The sequence below is a fragment of the Camelina sativa genome, chromosome 18 (genome assembly GCF_030686135.1).
Source record: "Camelina sativa cultivar CO46 ecotype springtype chromosome 18, ASM3068613v1".
Taxonomy (NCBI): Eukaryota; Viridiplantae; Streptophyta; class Magnoliopsida; order Brassicales; family Brassicaceae; genus Camelina; species Camelina sativa.
Window position 1 is genome coordinate 16,078,504 of NC_141897.1, and position 16,537 is coordinate 16,095,040.

Here is a 16,537-nt window from a genome sequence, read left to right on the forward strand (position 1 = left end):
AACAAAAGGAACATGAGAAGAAAAAAAATTTGCATTGCAAGTAAAAGATTTCGAAAAAAAAACAAAACAGAAATGAGATGGAAATATAGAAATGTCTTAATGTGTACTTTGAGGAGAATCATGTATCCGACTTATTACTGACTCATCAGATTCATGAACTAATGGTTCTGTTACCTTTGGAGATACATCCCCAACAACTACACTTCCATCTCCCTCTCCATCACCATCATCAGCTTCGTTCTTCTCTTCTGCTTCTTCCATGTTCTCGTCTACAGACAAATCTTTCCGCTCATCGACATCCATAGCCACGCGTGCCGGTGAAGCTACTGACAAGGTAACTGGATCATCTTCTGGAACACCATCATGCTCGGGAGCTGTCTCCATTGTTTGGTCTACACCAGCTCCTTCATCTGGCTTCGGTTTCGTCTCTTGCTCATCACCTTCAATGTGGTCTGAAGCCACAGCTTGTACATAGCCTTCAATGTCATCTGACGCCACAGCTTTTAGGGACTCAGGTGACTTGTCTGGGTTGGGAGACTTGTCTGGGTTGGGAGACAAAGATTCTGCGTCTAGTGTTTCTATCTTCATTTCTGTACCAACATGTGACGAAACTTTTTGCAGTTCATTTTGGGATGTGTCTGAATCAGACACATCTGCAATTTTCACATCTGATGTATCCATTGAACTAATTCCTTTCACTTCATCACTCAGATCATCATTGTTTTCGACTTTAACCAGATTGGAAGGAGAGACTTGAGAAGGCCCGTGACTTTTGACATTTGGAAGACCCTTTATTTCAAATCGTTGCTCCTTATAAAAGTCCATAGCTATCTGCAAGTGGGAAAGCTCACATTAATGTATCGACATAAGTCTCAAACTGCCAGGAGCTACTTGTCTTAGTTAGGGCATTACCTGAAATACTGAAAAGTTCTGAGATGGTAACAGTGAAAGAGCCGCCAAGGAAGTACTGTTACTTTTGGGTACTCTCTTCCCACCTTCCTGTCATTTAGAGAATGTAGAGATATAAGAAAAAAGATCTATTAAGTTACTAACAAATGATTGATGTCTTCTAGAAGCTTTTGCTTCATCAGTTTGATATCAGAGCTTGCCTTTTTGATTTCATGTCAGAGGATAGAAAATTTTACCTTGAGATTTACAAACACGGCAGTTCCATCATCAACTGTTAGATGTTCTTCACCTATCAATAAGCTAATGCATTTACGCAGCTCGGAATCAGCAAGTCCTGCTGATATATCAAGCTTTGAGAGATAATGACGGCGATAACGTTCAGTGTTATCAATTGTTTCCGAAACAAGATCTTCAGCTGCAACTTCTGCCATCACTTTAGGAGAACTTGCGTGTACTTCTTTTGCTGGAGATGTTAGATTTGACCCAGCTTCAACGCTTTTTGCCCTGTTATTATCAGAGTGGCTTGTTTGGCCGCCAAGAGACTCATCATCAGCAACCTGAGCTGAATTATCATCTTTAACAGACATTGATGAGACTTCCATGCTCGCATCTCCATTTCGAGTTTTCCATTCATCTGCACCAGATTCCCAGCCACGGCCTGGCATGCGCCTGTTATGGTCCCACTCAGATCCCCCATACATGTTTGAATCATCCCTGAAACCACTATTACTCATATCCCCAAAAAAACCATGCATGTGAGAAGCGCTTGAGGCATCCATCATATTCTGCCACCCGAGTGGACGCATGTGACCAGAGAACCTGTCAGCATCAGGTATATGGTAAGAGATTCCCTGATGGTTCATTTCCATAGAAGGCCTCACCCCAAAGAGAGATGGAGATGGGAATTGCGGCATCATAGTTTGGAAACCTCCATGAGGTGGTACGTGTTGAAATGGAATATATCCATTTGGAAGTGAAGATGGCCAGCTTGGGACACCTCTCCACATATTACCTTGCCCTCTGCCCATCATCCCATCAACGCCTCTCTTATAACGTCCACCGGTGTTGACCCTGTTATCTTCTTCTCGAGGACCCACTCTAGGACTACTAATGCCACTCCTAGATTCAGGTCGTGGAGGGAAAGAAGAATGGTTCTGGTTGGCTTTATTGTTAAACGATAGTTCTGCCTGTGACGTCTCATCAACCAGAAGCCTTTCCTCCTCAGTTGCTGGATAATCCCTACCATTGTTCCTATGACCTGATTCTTCAACCTCAAGACTCCGTCTTGTACCACCCCGATTATTGTATCTCCGGTCAAGACTAGTCGCAGAGGGAGATCTTTCAACCATTGGTCGCGGTGAAGCTTTGGCGGCAGAGGACCTTTCAGCCGGAAACTCGCCCAAAACACCATCTTCCATCTTTGCAGTTTTCTCAGAAACTTTATGTCTAATACCTCTCTCTGATCCGCCAGACAGCTCAGCCGCCTCCCTTGAAGAACCACCTTTGGTTATCTGATCCGACACATTCCTGTTTCACCATAACAAAAGCTTTAATCAATCTCAACTTTCAATTGTCTTCAAAAGCTTACCACACACTATTAAATCTGAAGTTCAGGCAGTAACCCAAATTTACATTAGAATAAATAAGAACACACAGAACCAATCACAACACACTAAAATAGACAAATCATACCCATTTTCATCTTGAACCACCGCACTGGAAAGTTGGCGCTCTGATCTTATCATATCACCATCAGGCTCTGCTCTGTTGCTTCTAGAGCCTAAGGTTACCTCCTGATAATCCTGATAATCTGGAGACCTCCTACCTTCCCTCCTATCCTTATACCGACCACTTTGATCATCTAGACGAGACACATCACGATCATTATCCCTTTCACGGTCGCTTTTACTTCGTTTCCCATCATGATAATAGTCACGACTACCACGGTCTTTTTCTCTGTCATGGGTCCTGTCCCTATCATGATCCCGGTCCCGATCTCTACTCCTATCACGGTCCCAATCTCGTTCATGGTAACGATCATGCTCATAATCTCGACGATCGCGATCACGTTCCCGATCCCTATCACGGTGGTCCCTATCTCTTTCGTAGTCACGATCACGATCCCGAACTTGCTCGCGCTCCCGATCATTTCGATCACTTTCTCTCTCATAGTCTCTATGGCGTTCACGGTCATGATATCCTTCAAGTTCACTGTCAGGCTCATGACCATGGTCAGTATCCTGAATTTTAGATTTTTTTTTACTTTCATCTCGGAGGAGCTTTTCATCAGACTTAGGATGCTCTTTAGTAGGTTGGTCATCTCTCTGCTTGTCACCTTTCTGTTTGATGTCCTCTTCCTTGTCTTCCCGATACTTATCTCTTTTCTCTCCCTTTTGCTTTCCATCTTTAATGTAGTCATCAAGCCTATCACCAACATCATCACTGTTATCTTGATGCTTTTCTCCAGCACCATGATCATCCTTCTTACGCCTTGATCGCTTCTCAGTATAATTTTCCGTACCAGGACTCCTTGCATGATCCTGAGCTTTTGATTCTGAATCCAAAAGAAAGAGGAAGATTAGCAAACCCATTAAGAAATTTTGTAAACAATCCAATTGATCTATGAGCAATCTTTACCAAAAACACCAACGTTTATGAATTAACATGTATTCAACCTGTTAAATGTAGCCTCAAACTCTAATATAATAGCAAGCAAATCAGCACTATCCCCATCTATCTTGGAAAGGGCAGCAGAGCAGAAGCAACGTGCATAAATACTGTAAATGTTAATAACACTAACTACTTCAAAAGTCTACACTTAGAGTAAGATTTTTACTTCATTTCCAAATCCAACAATGGGCAACGAGAAACATGTTTTGGCATGGAATAACAAGTCTACAAATCAACATCACAAACGAGCACTCAAGTCAATTTAAAACCAAAAGAACAGTCTTTTCAAAACAACGCTACTAAAGGCAATGCGTTCATTATCAAGGCTTTTAAAAATCAAATCATTTGAAGATATCTTACCAGTTTTATCAGAACCACCTTTAGATTTATGATGATCATCACCATCATAAAGCTTGTCACTTTTCCCTTCTTTATACTTCCTATCCTTCTCCTTCTCCCTCTCCCTCTCCTTCTCAGAATCTTTACTCTCCCTTCTACTAGACTCTCTATGCTTCCCATCACTCTTACCACTACTCTTCTTCGTCTCCTCACCATCCCCATCATCTCTCCTCCTACTACTCTTCTCACTAGACGACTTCACCTTCTTCGAACTCTCACCTTTCTCATCATCTTTCCCATTCCACCTATCACTACCACCACTATCACCACTCTTCCCTTTCCTCCGTTTCGACGAAGAAGAAGTATACTCCTCGTAATACTCACCATTAACCGAATCATAATACTCTTTACGCTTATCACCAGAACCAGACTCTTTCGAAACCCTAACACTAGAAGCAATCTCTTCTTTACTCTTCTTCTCCTTCAAACTCGACTCTTTCTCCGAATCAGAATACTCCTTCGCCGCCGCCGCATCCTTATGCTTACTCGATTTATGCCTCGTACTCCTCGGCATCTTCTTCCCCCCCTCACAAATCTCTCACAAAAACCCCCAAAAAAATCGATTTCAAACCCTAAAATCGAGATATTAAAAAAAAAAAACACCAGGACGGAGGTTTTTAGGGGACTTTGGATTTTTGATTTGATCTTACACCGTATATAATACAAAAAAATACAAGACTCCGATTAGGTTGATCGCCGCCGCCGGCGAGATTTATAATTGGAGAAATTTACGAAAGAACCACGGAGCGGGAGATATAGAGATAGATAGAGAGAGAGAGAGAGAGAGAAGGGGAGAGAAGGGGAGAGAAGAGGCTTAATGCTCTTTCAATGTTGAAGAAAACGAGAAACTTTTTTTTTTTTTTTTTTTTTCTTCGGACAAGGGGAAGACTAAAGGGATAATTTAGTTAATGACTATCTGAGCCTTTAATCGTGTGTCTTATTTACGGTTTTATGCCACTGGGGGGTTATCAGATCGAATTTTGCTTTCTTCGTCCGGTTCTTTTTATTGTGCGCTTCGCTTATTTCCACGTCACACGGTTAAAAAAAAACTGGATACAGCTGCAGCTCATTAGGCCCAGTATAGGCCCACTAGCTATTAAGGCGCAGTGAGTTTTATTGGTTAAATGACTATTTTAACCTTTCATCGTGGGTAATTAATTACGGGTTTATGTCGTTAGGACCTATAAAGGCCTGTTAAGGAGGTTGTGGGTCAATAAGGCCCAAAGAGATTTTTGTTTTCTGGTTGGGGATGAGAGAGAGAGAGATATTTGTAGGAGAAATGGAGTGGCGGAGGTAGACGTGGGTAGACCTCGAGGCGCGATGCCTCAGGCGTACTTCATCACGCAACTCTCACGAGCCACTTTGTACTTATATACAATTTCATACTGAATAAGAAAGACCAAATTTTTTTGAATGTGAAAGTTGCCTTCTTCTTTCGTCTCTCCACCAGATCCCTCTCTCTTTCTCTCTCTGTCTATCTCTGTTTTTGATCGGTAAGTTCTTGATTTCGTGTATAAAATGATTGCTCAATGATTGTTTGCGGAGTTGAGATGTTCACGTAATCTCTATTTGTGTAAAGATATGTAATTTCTTGATTAATTGGGCTTTTAGTGTTGGTGGATTTGAGTTTATCTGTAATAGTAATGTCAAACTAGCTGTGTGTGATTGGTTTGTGTGTTTGTATTTGATATAAAGTTGATTACTTTTGGATTTTTATGTAGAGGTTTTTTGTGTTGATGGCACTCTGTGGTGTTTTTTCGACTCCAAATTTGCCGAATTTGCAAGTATTGCGTAACTCCAGCATTGTTGGTTTGAAACGAAACCGTAGCCTATGGCAGCCCACAAGTTCGATTCGTGCAAAGCCTGTCAAGTTTCGTTGTTCATCTTCCTTAAAGCCTTCATCATCTGATGTGGAGGAGATAGACGAGGATGTTGGGAATGGTTCTTCGGTTTCTGTGGATGATGGATCAGCACATGTGAAGCAGTTCATGTGGTCTGATTTTAAGATTCTTGATCGTGTTAGCATTGGTCATGGCGGCAGGGTATTTAAACCAAGTCTATGTTTTCTTTCTATGTTGGTTTTTTGATTTGTCCCTATGTTTTCAACTGATTGGCTTTACTTCCTTTTTTTGGCAGGCGGATGAGCTTGTGTTTGAAGCTATAGTTCAGGTTCCAGATAGGTCAGTATCTACTTAATATGTATATCAAGATTTCAAGATGATGATTTCAGGGCTTCATCTGTGGTGCTTCAATTTCACAGCCCTTTGTTTAACCAAGGAGTTGTCCTTCGGAAATTGAATACCACTCGTGCTCAAAAAAGGGGAAGAAGAGCCATTGAAGTTCGTCCCTCCCATTTCCGTTTCTTTTGTTGCTTACTGTAATCTCTTCAGTATGGTAACCAATTTTTTTACTACTTGCAGGTATTAAAAAAGCTAGTTCGTCGTAGGCTTCTGTACCATTCTTACTCAATGCAAGTTCACGGTTATATCTCCAATACCTTGAGTGATGATCCGTACTCGTTTACCCTCGTACATGGGGTAAGTGCCTCAAAATGGTGCAAGTATACGGTTTGGTTTAGTCATATGTTTCTACAATTCACTAAACTTTATCTCTTCCTGTAGTGCCATGGAAGTTTCTCGATTAGACACTGGCTTCAACAATCTGATTGGCTTCCAACATTAGAAGCTACTCTTGCATTAGATGAAGAATCCTTCAGAAGAGTGGGGGATGATACAACAGGAGGGCCTGCAGTTTCAAGGCAATTAAGACTAATCCGTATACTAATGAGAGATATTTTAATAGGAGTATGTATTGTCTCCTTCAAACAAGCATAGTACTTCTTTTTTAGTTGATATGATTTTCATAACATTTTTCTTTTGGTGGTGTTTAACTTGAAGGTCAATTACTTGCACAGCCATGGTCTTGCTCACACAGAACTGAGACTGGAAAATGTGCATATTAGCCCTGTGGATAGACATATCAAAGTTAGTATATACTTTCAGTTGTGAAGTTTGATTATTAAGCTAACTTATTTTCTTAGTTATGTATGTTTCAGATCTGTCAATTAATTTCAAGTTTGTTTTTTCAAACTTATAGGTAGGGATTCTCGGAAATGCTGCTGACTTTTACGGGGATGGTGCAAGTACTAGCAGTGCTTACAGTACCATGGACAGAAGACAAATGATGATAGCATTCGACATGAGGTATTTTGAGAGAGAGATGCTAATTACAATTCTGTTTAGTTGCACTACTAAGCCTAATTTTACCTTTCCTTTATGGTCAAAGATGTGTTGGATTCATGATGGCAAAAATGATACTTCAAGAACTGATGGATCCATTAATCTTTGCGAAATTGAAGTCTTTCCTGGCAAAGGTAAATAACTGGGCTACAGAGTGTGCTCAATGTAATAATCCATAGATGAGTTATAAACTTATGTTGATGTCCTTTAAAATTCTTCTAAATGTATATCTAGGGGAATGATCCTTCCTCGCTACGGGAATTCTTTGTGACTACGCTCAATACAAACTCCGAATCTGGAAATACCGGAGTTCAAGTAAGTACTCACTACTCAGAGCTATGTGCTAGTTTGTTCACTCGTCTTGAGATAAAACAGTTGCTTATCATCACCCCTTATTTGCTGTCAGATACTTGATAGAAACTGGGGAGCAGGTTGGCACCTTTTATCTTCATTAATTGCAACCAGACCTTCTAAAAGAATAAGGTAACATATAGAGCACGATAATATTGCTAATCAGTGGAGTCGTTAAGTTGGGCAAAAACTAATAAGTTACATTGACATAATCTGTTGGGTTTTGTTGCAGTTGCTTGGATGCTCTTAAGCATCCCTTTCTATGTGGACCAAGATGGCGCGTTGCCCCATCAATGGATATTATCAGATGGGGTCTTGGATCAACCGCTGTAAAGATTTCAGAAGAATACATTTACCGCATGCCTCAGGTATATATGAGATATTTTGCTGTTAGTTTAAGAAGTTTGAACCTGTAGTCTCAGTCTCCTAACTAAAAGACTAATTGAAAACAAATCTTTTGCAGCGCCAAAGACTTGCCCACTTCATTGGACTAATGGAGATGCTAAATCCTTATCCAAAACCAAACGTACGAATTACCACCTCTCTTGATCCTTTAGCTTTGATATATTGCACATTTAATTTGTTATAACTAGTGATCTCTTGTGTAAACGCAGTATTGGTTGGATCTTTTACCGGGAAGATGGCGTCTGTTATACTCAACTGGAAAGCACATAGGTCTAACTTTGCGCCAGCCCTCCACACGAGCCTTAATAGGCAATGTTCACTTAACAATAACCCAAGCTTCAGAAGCAGCAAACAACACTTCACTTTCTTTTACCTCTGATATTGGTTTCACTGCCATAACAACCAAAGACTGGCCACACAACAAAACCGGCGCCACCGGGAAATTACAAACGCTCTCCCAATTCAGACTAGTAGCCGGGAAAAGACTTTATCTCAAAGAAGAAAAAAAGAACATTGGTAAGTTCTCAATGGGCGAACCAGACGCTGAAGAAGGTTTAGCCGAGAAGCTTGAAACCCAGAAATGGAAAAAAGTTGTGCCCTTTAAAAAGTTTCCGTCGAGTCTTCCTGTAGCGAAACTCGTCTCTGGAGAGATTGAAGTCACAATGAGCATGAATGATCGTATAGAATCGCCTGAGAACGTGATTGGAGAAGTTAGAAAGCAGATTCCGCAGGAAATGTTTGATCTTTCTAAGCTTGTGTGTGGGACTTATATAGACGGTAGGTTACTTGTACTTAGGTGTGTGAATGGTTCAGCATTGTTGTTTACAAGGTCTAGCTTCAACGATAAGTGTATGTAGCCACTTGCCTCGGTTCTTTATGTATATAACAAAGGATCATTCTTTTTAGAACTAAAACCCTGTAGCCAGTCTCTCTGTGTATGTTGTAATAATGTTTGGTTCTTGATTGAGATTGTAATAAGAGCCTTATTAGTAAAAAAAAAAAAAAAAAAAGCTCAAGATTTTAATATGGTTTCATCAAATCATGAAGATACCATTTCATGATTGAAACAGAAACACAATGATTTGCAATACATCTGTCGACTGTCTAAAGATTCGTCCTGAAGTATCATTTATATTCTAATAGAAATGGTATTTCGAACCTTTTTATTCATTTTGTAAAGATGAGCATCCACAAAAACAAAGTATCATAAGAATTTTTTGAGTTGGATCGAATTTTTTTTTTCTTTTAACTTTTTCGTCCATATCCTAATGAGGTTTGGAGATTTAAGATAGAAATGATACAATGATTTCGAATATTTTGGGAGTATATATATGTTATTACTTTTACTGTTTATAATTTGATAAGCTTATCAAATTTTCAAAAAGGAGAATATGTTTTGTCTTTTACAGTGAGCAGTAAAGAAACACGTGTTGTAGAAGTCCACCTAACATGGCCGAGGGGACATGATTCTTGATTTCTTTTATAGTATCAAATAGGCCTAAATAATAATACCTGAATTCGTTTTACTATATGTATTTAAATGGACAAACAAAATTAACCTTAAATCATACTATAATAACTCAAATGCAAAGTTTTAGATACAGCCCTAAAACTAAACCAACATAAAACAGAGTACTAATAAACAAGAAAAAATACACAATAACAAAGACACAAAGTTCCAAACAAAGCAGTTTATATAGTTAAATTATAAGACCAAGGGCCCTATAGGGAGAGAGCTTTTGACCCTTTGAATCTGTGAAAGGAGAGGAAAGACTCTTTTAACATGTGGCCGTTGATTGATACAAAGACTCCTCAACTATCCAAATGGCCACATTTGACTCTTCTCCCCATTCTTACTCCAAAAACAAAAACAATACCTTCCAAAACAAGAAAAAATTCATTTTTATTGCCAAATGGCTCGTCATGGTCTCCACCATCCTCGACACATTGACATGACCATGGTTCGATTCCACTTCTTTCACTAAACGTGGCAAAAACTACACTTTCTCTTGTTTGGCCTCGTTCTGATACGTATGTTATTGAATGCATTATTCCATTGAGACAGGGTTTGATGTCCATGACTTGACAAAAATAAAAGTAGCACTTTTGTTTAATTTGAATAAAGTTCAAATTTTTTGATTCCTTCTCATCTAGCTAATGTGTTTATCTTGAACTTAGACACGATTGAGACATGATTCTAGTTCGCATTAGTATCATCACTAATTTTGATTTTGAATTAGCATGAAATGTGATCAAATGTTTATTCATTCTCATTCCACATTTTCATTGCTTAATTTGTCCACCTCTATCTTTTCCATGGCTTAATATGTAATATGCTAAAATTGAATAATCACCTAGTGATGATAGTGGAGCTAAAATCTTAACAAAATCATTGGACTACAATCATTTGGATTATAGCAAATAATTAACTAACGAGAATAATATATAGTTTAATGATCAGCACCTAATGGGGTGTGTAAGATAGTCCAAAAACATGAGAGTAACCTAAATAATTAAAAAAGGATTTGGTATATAAGATTACGCCGCACACATGTGAAGCGGAAGCACATGGACGCACAAAATGGTTCGTTGGCCTCAATCTGCTCCGAGAAGTCGCGTCTCTTCTTTTACTTTTTTCTTTCTTTGTATATAAGTCTATTCTATAGGCAAGTGCTAATTAGCTTCTGTTGTCTACTTGTCATTATAACTACACTAATGTTCGATTTTTTCTATCTTGTTGTTTTAATAAATCTTGTAAAATCAATTTTGTAATACTTGCTGAGTAACTGAGTTAGATATTATGTAGTTAGTGATACTAAGCTGCGTTGACGTTTGAGCTGAAAACCCAACTTAGTATCAACAAAATGGTGTAATAATTGCTAAGTTTGTTGGTGTGAAAGAGATTTATGGTTTGAATTCTCTTTTTCTTCATAAGGTTATCAATCAATGAAAAGGTATGAAAAATACAGCTAACATAGCAACGGTTGTTCAAAAAAAAAAAAAAAAAACATAGCAACAAGGCGACAGAGTTTACAGCAGCAAGTCCGTTGCATGTATTTTTTAGGCTTACATACTCTTTTTATTTGTAATTTTTTGGTCTACTGTTATGATTATGTAAATCACTAGTATTTTGATATTAATGTAAACCAAATTAACTACTCTAACCGCTAGAAGACTCGAAATATCACCGATCACAATTACTGTTTTTTTTTTTTTTAAATCACAATTATTGTTGAGGTTTTTTTACCATCTCATCATTTCCTAGTTCTTACTGTGTTTATAATCGGACTGTACTACAACTGTTTATTAATCATGCCGTTGAAAGTTTGGTCACCTCCATACATATATTTTCAAATGCCTGATAAACTTTATGGACGGCAAAATTATTGTTATTTTATCTATTTTGACAACTTCGGTAAAGGTAAACAAATAGTATGAATTCTCGTTGAATTTTTACATGTTAGCCTAATTAATGTGCATTAGAAGGCTTTTATGAAATATTTTCATTGGACTCAAAACTTATATTTCAAGCAAATACGAGTTTATATACTTTGTTTTGTTTAAAATAAATCAAATTATTAAACTAGTCTAAAGAAATGAATTAAGAACCAAATATTAAATGGTGCAGCACGAGACGCTGCATAGCGTCAAAACGACAGTTGATCAGTTTGAAGTTGTGCATTGGGAATAATTAACAAAGAGGAAAATAAAACTGTGGTGTCCACGCTCACTAATAGCCAAACTCAACCAACCGTTTTTAGTATTCTATATAAACTCCTGCATTAATATATTCAACTTTCTAAAATTATTTAAACAGAAACTACTTTTCATTTATTACGTTTAATCCTGTCAAACGCATTGTTTTTGTTGATGCGAATTTATTTTCTTATTTATTGCTACTTGGACTTGATGACAGTTATAAAAGTGAATTGATCGTGTTTATTTTTTATTGGTCATTCATTACTCATTAATTATGATCTGTTCATCGTAAACATGGAAGCGTATTACTATAGGCACAACTCATAACCATTGGATGCATGTTGTTCAAACATAAAAAAGGGAAAAAAACCATTGGAGGCATTAAACAAAAAGGAAAAAAGAGAGAAACGGAAATCATTTTAAAAAAAAAAACTACAGAATGTTTCTCTGTTAAATTACAAGAATTTCAAGATAGGCATGATGTTTTAGTAGCATGCATTAGCAAATTTTATTTTGCAATTTTGTCTAGGATCAATAGTTTAAAATTGATAAGTCTCCTATTATTATTTGTATTTTCGAAGTGCCTAATTTTGGACTCTCTAACTTATCTTGTACATTTTGAGTAATTATGTCTTCTTAGGTTCAAACTATAATTTTGCGAAATGTAGTCATATTAATTAGTCATGTGAACTACACAATTACCAAATGAATGTATCTCATCAGATCCCGATTAAATAGAAAATAAAACATTGACTTTTGGTTTAGACATTTTGATACGATTTTTTAGAAAAATTATACTTACACTTAGTGTAATTGGTTTAAAATATAAGTATACTTTAAGTGTGTGCATTCCACTTTGACGAGCAAACAAAAAATTAAAAAATAGAAGTAGAAAAGTCAATTAAGACTACCTCTTACCAACCATCATGATGCATATGTATTGTGTTTGTGTGGTCTTCTGTTAGTGGAATTGGAATCTTTTTAAAAATTTAAACGATTAATCAAACGAACAACTCATTAGATTCACTTCTCCATGATGGGTTATCGTATCATTAGCTCTGACTTTATTAAAAGGGAATTATAAGATTAGAGAAAGAAAAACAAAACTTAATTGTATATTAAAATGTTTGGATTGTGCGTTTCCCTTGGGTGCGAGAGTACCTGTTTCGTCTGGTCTTATGGTGAATGGTCAAATAATCTGAAACCCTAATTGTAGAAAAAGTGATGTTTTAAAGATTATTAAGTTTACAATAACTGAAAAAAACAAAGTCAGTTATAGTATCTTCCTGTGACTTTGAGGGCTTTTTACAATTTAGATTTCTATCACACAAAATAAAATAAAATAAAGACTAAAGAGAGATCTCAACGATACAAGTCATAGCATACATATGATTCATATATATATATTTGATAAGATTCTATTTTTTTCAAGAAAACAGTATATGTTGTCAAGTGGACCAAGTGGTTGCAATAAAGGTCAAAATTTATAGAAGATATATTGTTATAAAAAATGGATTCAAGCTTTTAGAAAGGTTGCTTATAATCTATTTATTAAATGTCATTTTTTAACTTTACTGATTTAACTAGATTTTAACCCGCGGTATACCACAGGTCTATATTTTCTAAATATTTTTTTAGGAAATATTTTATTTGTATTTTGTGTATAATTGGTAAAGCAATGTTTTTTTTTGTTTTTTTTGGGTGGAAAACAATTTAATTATTTTGTATTGTTTTTTTTGCATGTAAATGTGAAGAATCAATTATTAAATTTCAAAAATTTGTAGATTACTATTGTTTTTTATTTATTTTTTATTTTAATTTGAACTTGTGTGTTTGAAGATATATATTTGAGCATGTTGAGTTGGAAATTTGTATAATTTGTATGTATTTGGTTTTAATTTAAATTGGTTATTTTGTTTTTTTTTAATATAACATGGTTATCTGGAATAGTTTTTAAATTTGTCGAGGCCCATATGACGTTCTGAAGCCCAAAATCATCAGCCTGGTTTCGTTTTTGCTATGAACGTGTTGCAGATACTCATTCTTTCCTTTTACGAAAAAGGGTTAAAAAAACAAAAAAAAACTTGTCGGTCTGTCTTTTCCATTTTCACATACGATTTATTATTCAATTCAAGCGATATTGCTCAATTTAAACTCTTTGTTGGATAATCTGTGGATTAATTCGGGTTAACAGGTATTCTCCTTTCGAATCTCTGTTGGATTCATTATTCAATTTAATATTTGTCTGAGCTGCTACTTTTAAATCGATCAGAATTTGGAAAATATAGTTTGTTTTATATTTTCGCTTCCGTTGTGGATGATTTCGTGTATCCGTTGTCGATTTTGTCTAGTTCAGATGATGGTTGCTAATTTTTCCATGGGCAGTCTCAATTAGTCTAATTCGATATGCCTTCTAGTTATAAACATATATTGTCAGACTCAAAAAGTTAAAAGATTATAGTTCATCAAGGCTGTTTAAAAATATTAATCACCAATTTGTTATCTTCTTTGTTGTTTTGTATGATTTATCAAAGTTAATATAGATTAACAATTAAATAATTAGCAATATATGTTTTTCATCAGGTTTTAAAACCATCGAAGAATGGTCAGATTCGAGTAGAAGATACTAAGAGAAGATAAGAGTCTGAAGTCTATCTTACAACTTGTTTTGGGTTTTTTTTTAAAAAACCTTTGCTAAAACATAGTGATGATATAATTTTTGTGCAGGTTGTATCTGAACTAATGGTTTCAGAAACGGTGTACTTTGTGGCTTTGTTAGTATAAACGCGAGCACAATGGTAATAAAGGGTTAGTAATTTTATCCTTTAATTTTTTTTTCATTTAGTACATAGTGTTACTATTAGTTTACTGAAACCAAATTTGAACCCCTAATCTTGTGTTGGCTTCTCTGCCAAACATAAAATCTACATTGATACACAATGAAAGTACCAAAGTAAATCGTGAATTTTCATTCCCTATAAATTAAAATAGTTAAAGTTATGATAAGTAAAAGTTGAATATAGATAGATGGTTTTATAAAACTCGATACTCACCGTCTCATCAGCCAATATGAGCTCAAGTGTCTCGCCGGTGTTGGTTGTATACTGGCGCCAATTATGCAGGACTTTGACCTGGATTCTCCAGCCGGTCTTGTAAGGAGGAATGTCTCTTAAGAAAGCGAAAGATGCTGCCATTTTGATTGTATAGGTTTGAGCTTTGTGTGATTGTGGATGTGTTTGGCTGTCGATGTTTGTTGGTGAGACACTGTTTATATAGCTCGCCATTGGGATCTTAGTTGTTTTGGAAGGTTTGATTTTGGTTTGGTAGAATTGAGTTTTTTACGTTCAATATTTATCATGTTTGCCAATTTAAATGTGATGATGAAGATTGTATATGATTGATTGATGATTCTGATTTGCTAATTTTGCAGAAAATTAGGAATGGAATGGAAGGAAGTTAAAGAAAGTTGTTCCAATTTCTATATTTTTGGGTGAAAAGAAAGTTGTTCCAATTTCTATATTTTCGGGATTGTATATGATTGATTAATCTCGGATGATTAGAATTCGAATTTAGTAAGATAATTAACTGGAAAACTGATATGCGATTATAATAGGACATACATTTGATTATAATTAAAATTATTAAAAATATTAATAATATTGACATATGATTGTAAATAGTTCTGAACTTGAAGCATTCTTTCACAAAGTTGTTGTGAAAATGTTAATGTAGATTGTTTATCTTATTACATGTTACTGTATATTATCAATAAAATAATATATTTATATATTTATTATTTTATTTTCGTGATGTCATTGTTTTGAATTAGATTGTCTACCACAAATCATATATAAAATTTAAGTTTTTTTTTACAAATATGCGGAAATAAGAGGTGGTGTAGTTGTGAAACTGTGTGCTTAGTGGCTGCTTATTCAAAAAAAAAAAAGAACAATTCGCAGCTTTTTGCTTATTTGTTTCAAGTTTTGTTTGCTCGTCTAGTACGCTTTACCAAAAAGTAAAAATACAGTACTTGGTGAATTTAGCTTCTGACAAAACAGAACAGAACCAAACCAGTTTAGTTACTTATCTAAACAGGCACGTTTCTTTCACCTTTTTAGAAAAATATAAAAATTTGCCAATTACTTTTGAAATAGAATAGTCGGTGTCGGAAAGCATAATTCATAGAACAAAAAAATGTGTCCCTTTTCGTTAAAAAGAACGACTAATTCTTATTATTATTTTAAAATAAAATTGTTGCCATGGAGAAAAAATTTATTTAAATTATGCACCTACTAATATACAATTTTAAAATATTCCTGTTTTATTAGTGTTTTTGATAGAATTTTAATTTTTACAGATTAAATAAATAACTATTTTTATATTTTTATATCTGTTTCGTCAGAAATATCTGAACTACGGATGTGACTAATAAAAACTGTACTACTGTAGAATATATAATTCATACTTTACAGCTTTTTATAATTTATTTCTGCCAATTTTACAGCCTTATAAAAATGCTACTTTCCGCCAAATTATGCGCGTGTTCAACGAAACCTTTGTTTTTGTGTGTTGGTCGTTTAAACGTAACATTTATCGATTGTATTTTTTTTACTTTAATTGCTCATTTTTTTGTCATTGTTTACTTTGTGATATAAAAATAAAATAAAAAAAAATAAAGAGCGGAGTGGAGAAGAGTATGTTGAAAATGACGTCATAAATAAAGTTGTCATTTTGATTGGTGAGGTGGACAGATTCGTAGGAATGGTCACATTGATATGTTTTGCCCATATGATGGTGAGTTGGACAGATTCCGAGATTCGTTTTCGTAGTTAGGCCACACTCTCCTCTCTTCTCTTCATAACTTT

The 16,537-nt window shown here is 35.6% G+C and overlaps 2 protein-coding genes and 1 long non-coding RNA gene across 7 annotated transcripts; 2 read left to right on the forward strand and 1 right to left on the reverse strand.

Annotated features, from left to right (window-relative positions):
* Nucleotides 1-13: 13 nt before the first annotated feature.
* LOC104761358 (uncharacterized) lies at nucleotides 14-4,992 on the reverse strand. The gene is made up of 5 exons (XM_087499068.1): nucleotides 3,940-4,992; nucleotides 2,602-3,463; nucleotides 1,146-2,436; nucleotides 913-999; nucleotides 14-831 (listed from the first exon to the last, which is right to left on the reverse strand). Exons 1-5 carry the CDS (start codon nucleotides 4,490-4,492, stop codon nucleotides 97-99), a joined length of 3,528 nt encoding a protein of 1,175 aa, XP_087355194.1. The 5' UTR covers nucleotides 4,493-4,992; the 3' UTR covers nucleotides 14-96.
* Nucleotides 4,993-5,192: 200 nt separating this feature from the next.
* LOC104761361 (putative plastid-lipid-associated protein 14, chloroplastic) lies at nucleotides 5,193-8,887 on the forward strand. The gene is made up of 14 exons (XM_010484436.3): nucleotides 5,193-5,471; nucleotides 5,700-6,020; nucleotides 6,115-6,158; nucleotides 6,239-6,317; nucleotides 6,399-6,515; nucleotides 6,600-6,782; nucleotides 6,876-6,962; nucleotides 7,075-7,181; nucleotides 7,264-7,351; nucleotides 7,452-7,532; nucleotides 7,624-7,700; nucleotides 7,801-7,936; nucleotides 8,032-8,094; nucleotides 8,183-8,887. The coding sequence occupies exons 2-14, from the start codon at nucleotides 5,715-5,717 to the stop codon at nucleotides 8,828-8,830; spliced, it is 2,016 nt and encodes a 671-aa protein (XP_010482738.1). The 5' UTR covers nucleotides 5,193-5,471; nucleotides 5,700-5,714; the 3' UTR covers nucleotides 8,831-8,887.
* A 4,789-nt stretch (nucleotides 8,888-13,676) lies between these two features.
* On the forward strand, nucleotides 13,677-15,265 carry LOC104761362 (uncharacterized). Of its 5 annotated transcripts, none has more exons than XR_763149.3 (5): nucleotides 13,709-13,866; nucleotides 14,256-14,314; nucleotides 14,400-14,480; nucleotides 14,795-14,979; nucleotides 15,103-15,265. It is a non-coding gene; the product is annotated as an uncharacterized LOC104761362 (long non-coding RNA). The 5 variants fall into 5 exon arrangements; XR_015589508.1 differs by having other exon boundaries at nucleotides 13,713-13,866; nucleotides 14,795-14,928; XR_763151.3 differs by having other exon boundaries at nucleotides 13,713-13,866; nucleotides 14,400-14,470.
* Nucleotides 15,266-16,537: the final 1,272 nt, after the last annotated feature.

Bases quoted from the DNA above. Each gene is read 5' to 3' on its own strand.
- LOC104761361 (XM_010484436.3), top strand. From the start codon at position 5,715: ATGGCACTCTGTGGTGTTTTTTCGACTCCAAATTTGCCGAATTTGCAA. The intron at 6,318-6,398 runs GTTCGTCCCTCC...TACTACTTGCAG, and splicing joins GGGGAAGAAGAGCCATTGAA to GTATTAAAAAAGCTAGTTCG. The intron at 7,352-7,451 runs GTAAATAACTGG...ATGTATATCTAG, and splicing joins TGAAGTCTTTCCTGGCAAAG to GGGAATGATCCTTCCTCGCT.
- LOC104761358 (XM_087499068.1), bottom strand. From the start codon at position 4,492: ATGCCGAGGAGTACGAGGCATAAATCGAGTAAGCATAAGGATGCGGCG. The intron at 3,464-3,939 runs GTAAGATATCTT...TTTTGGATTCAG, and splicing joins AGGTGGTTCTGATAAAACTG to AATCAAAAGCTCAGGATCAT. The intron at 832-912 runs GTAATGCCCTAA...TCCCACTTGCAG, and splicing joins AGAACTTTTCAGTATTTCAG to ATAGCTATGGACTTTTATAA.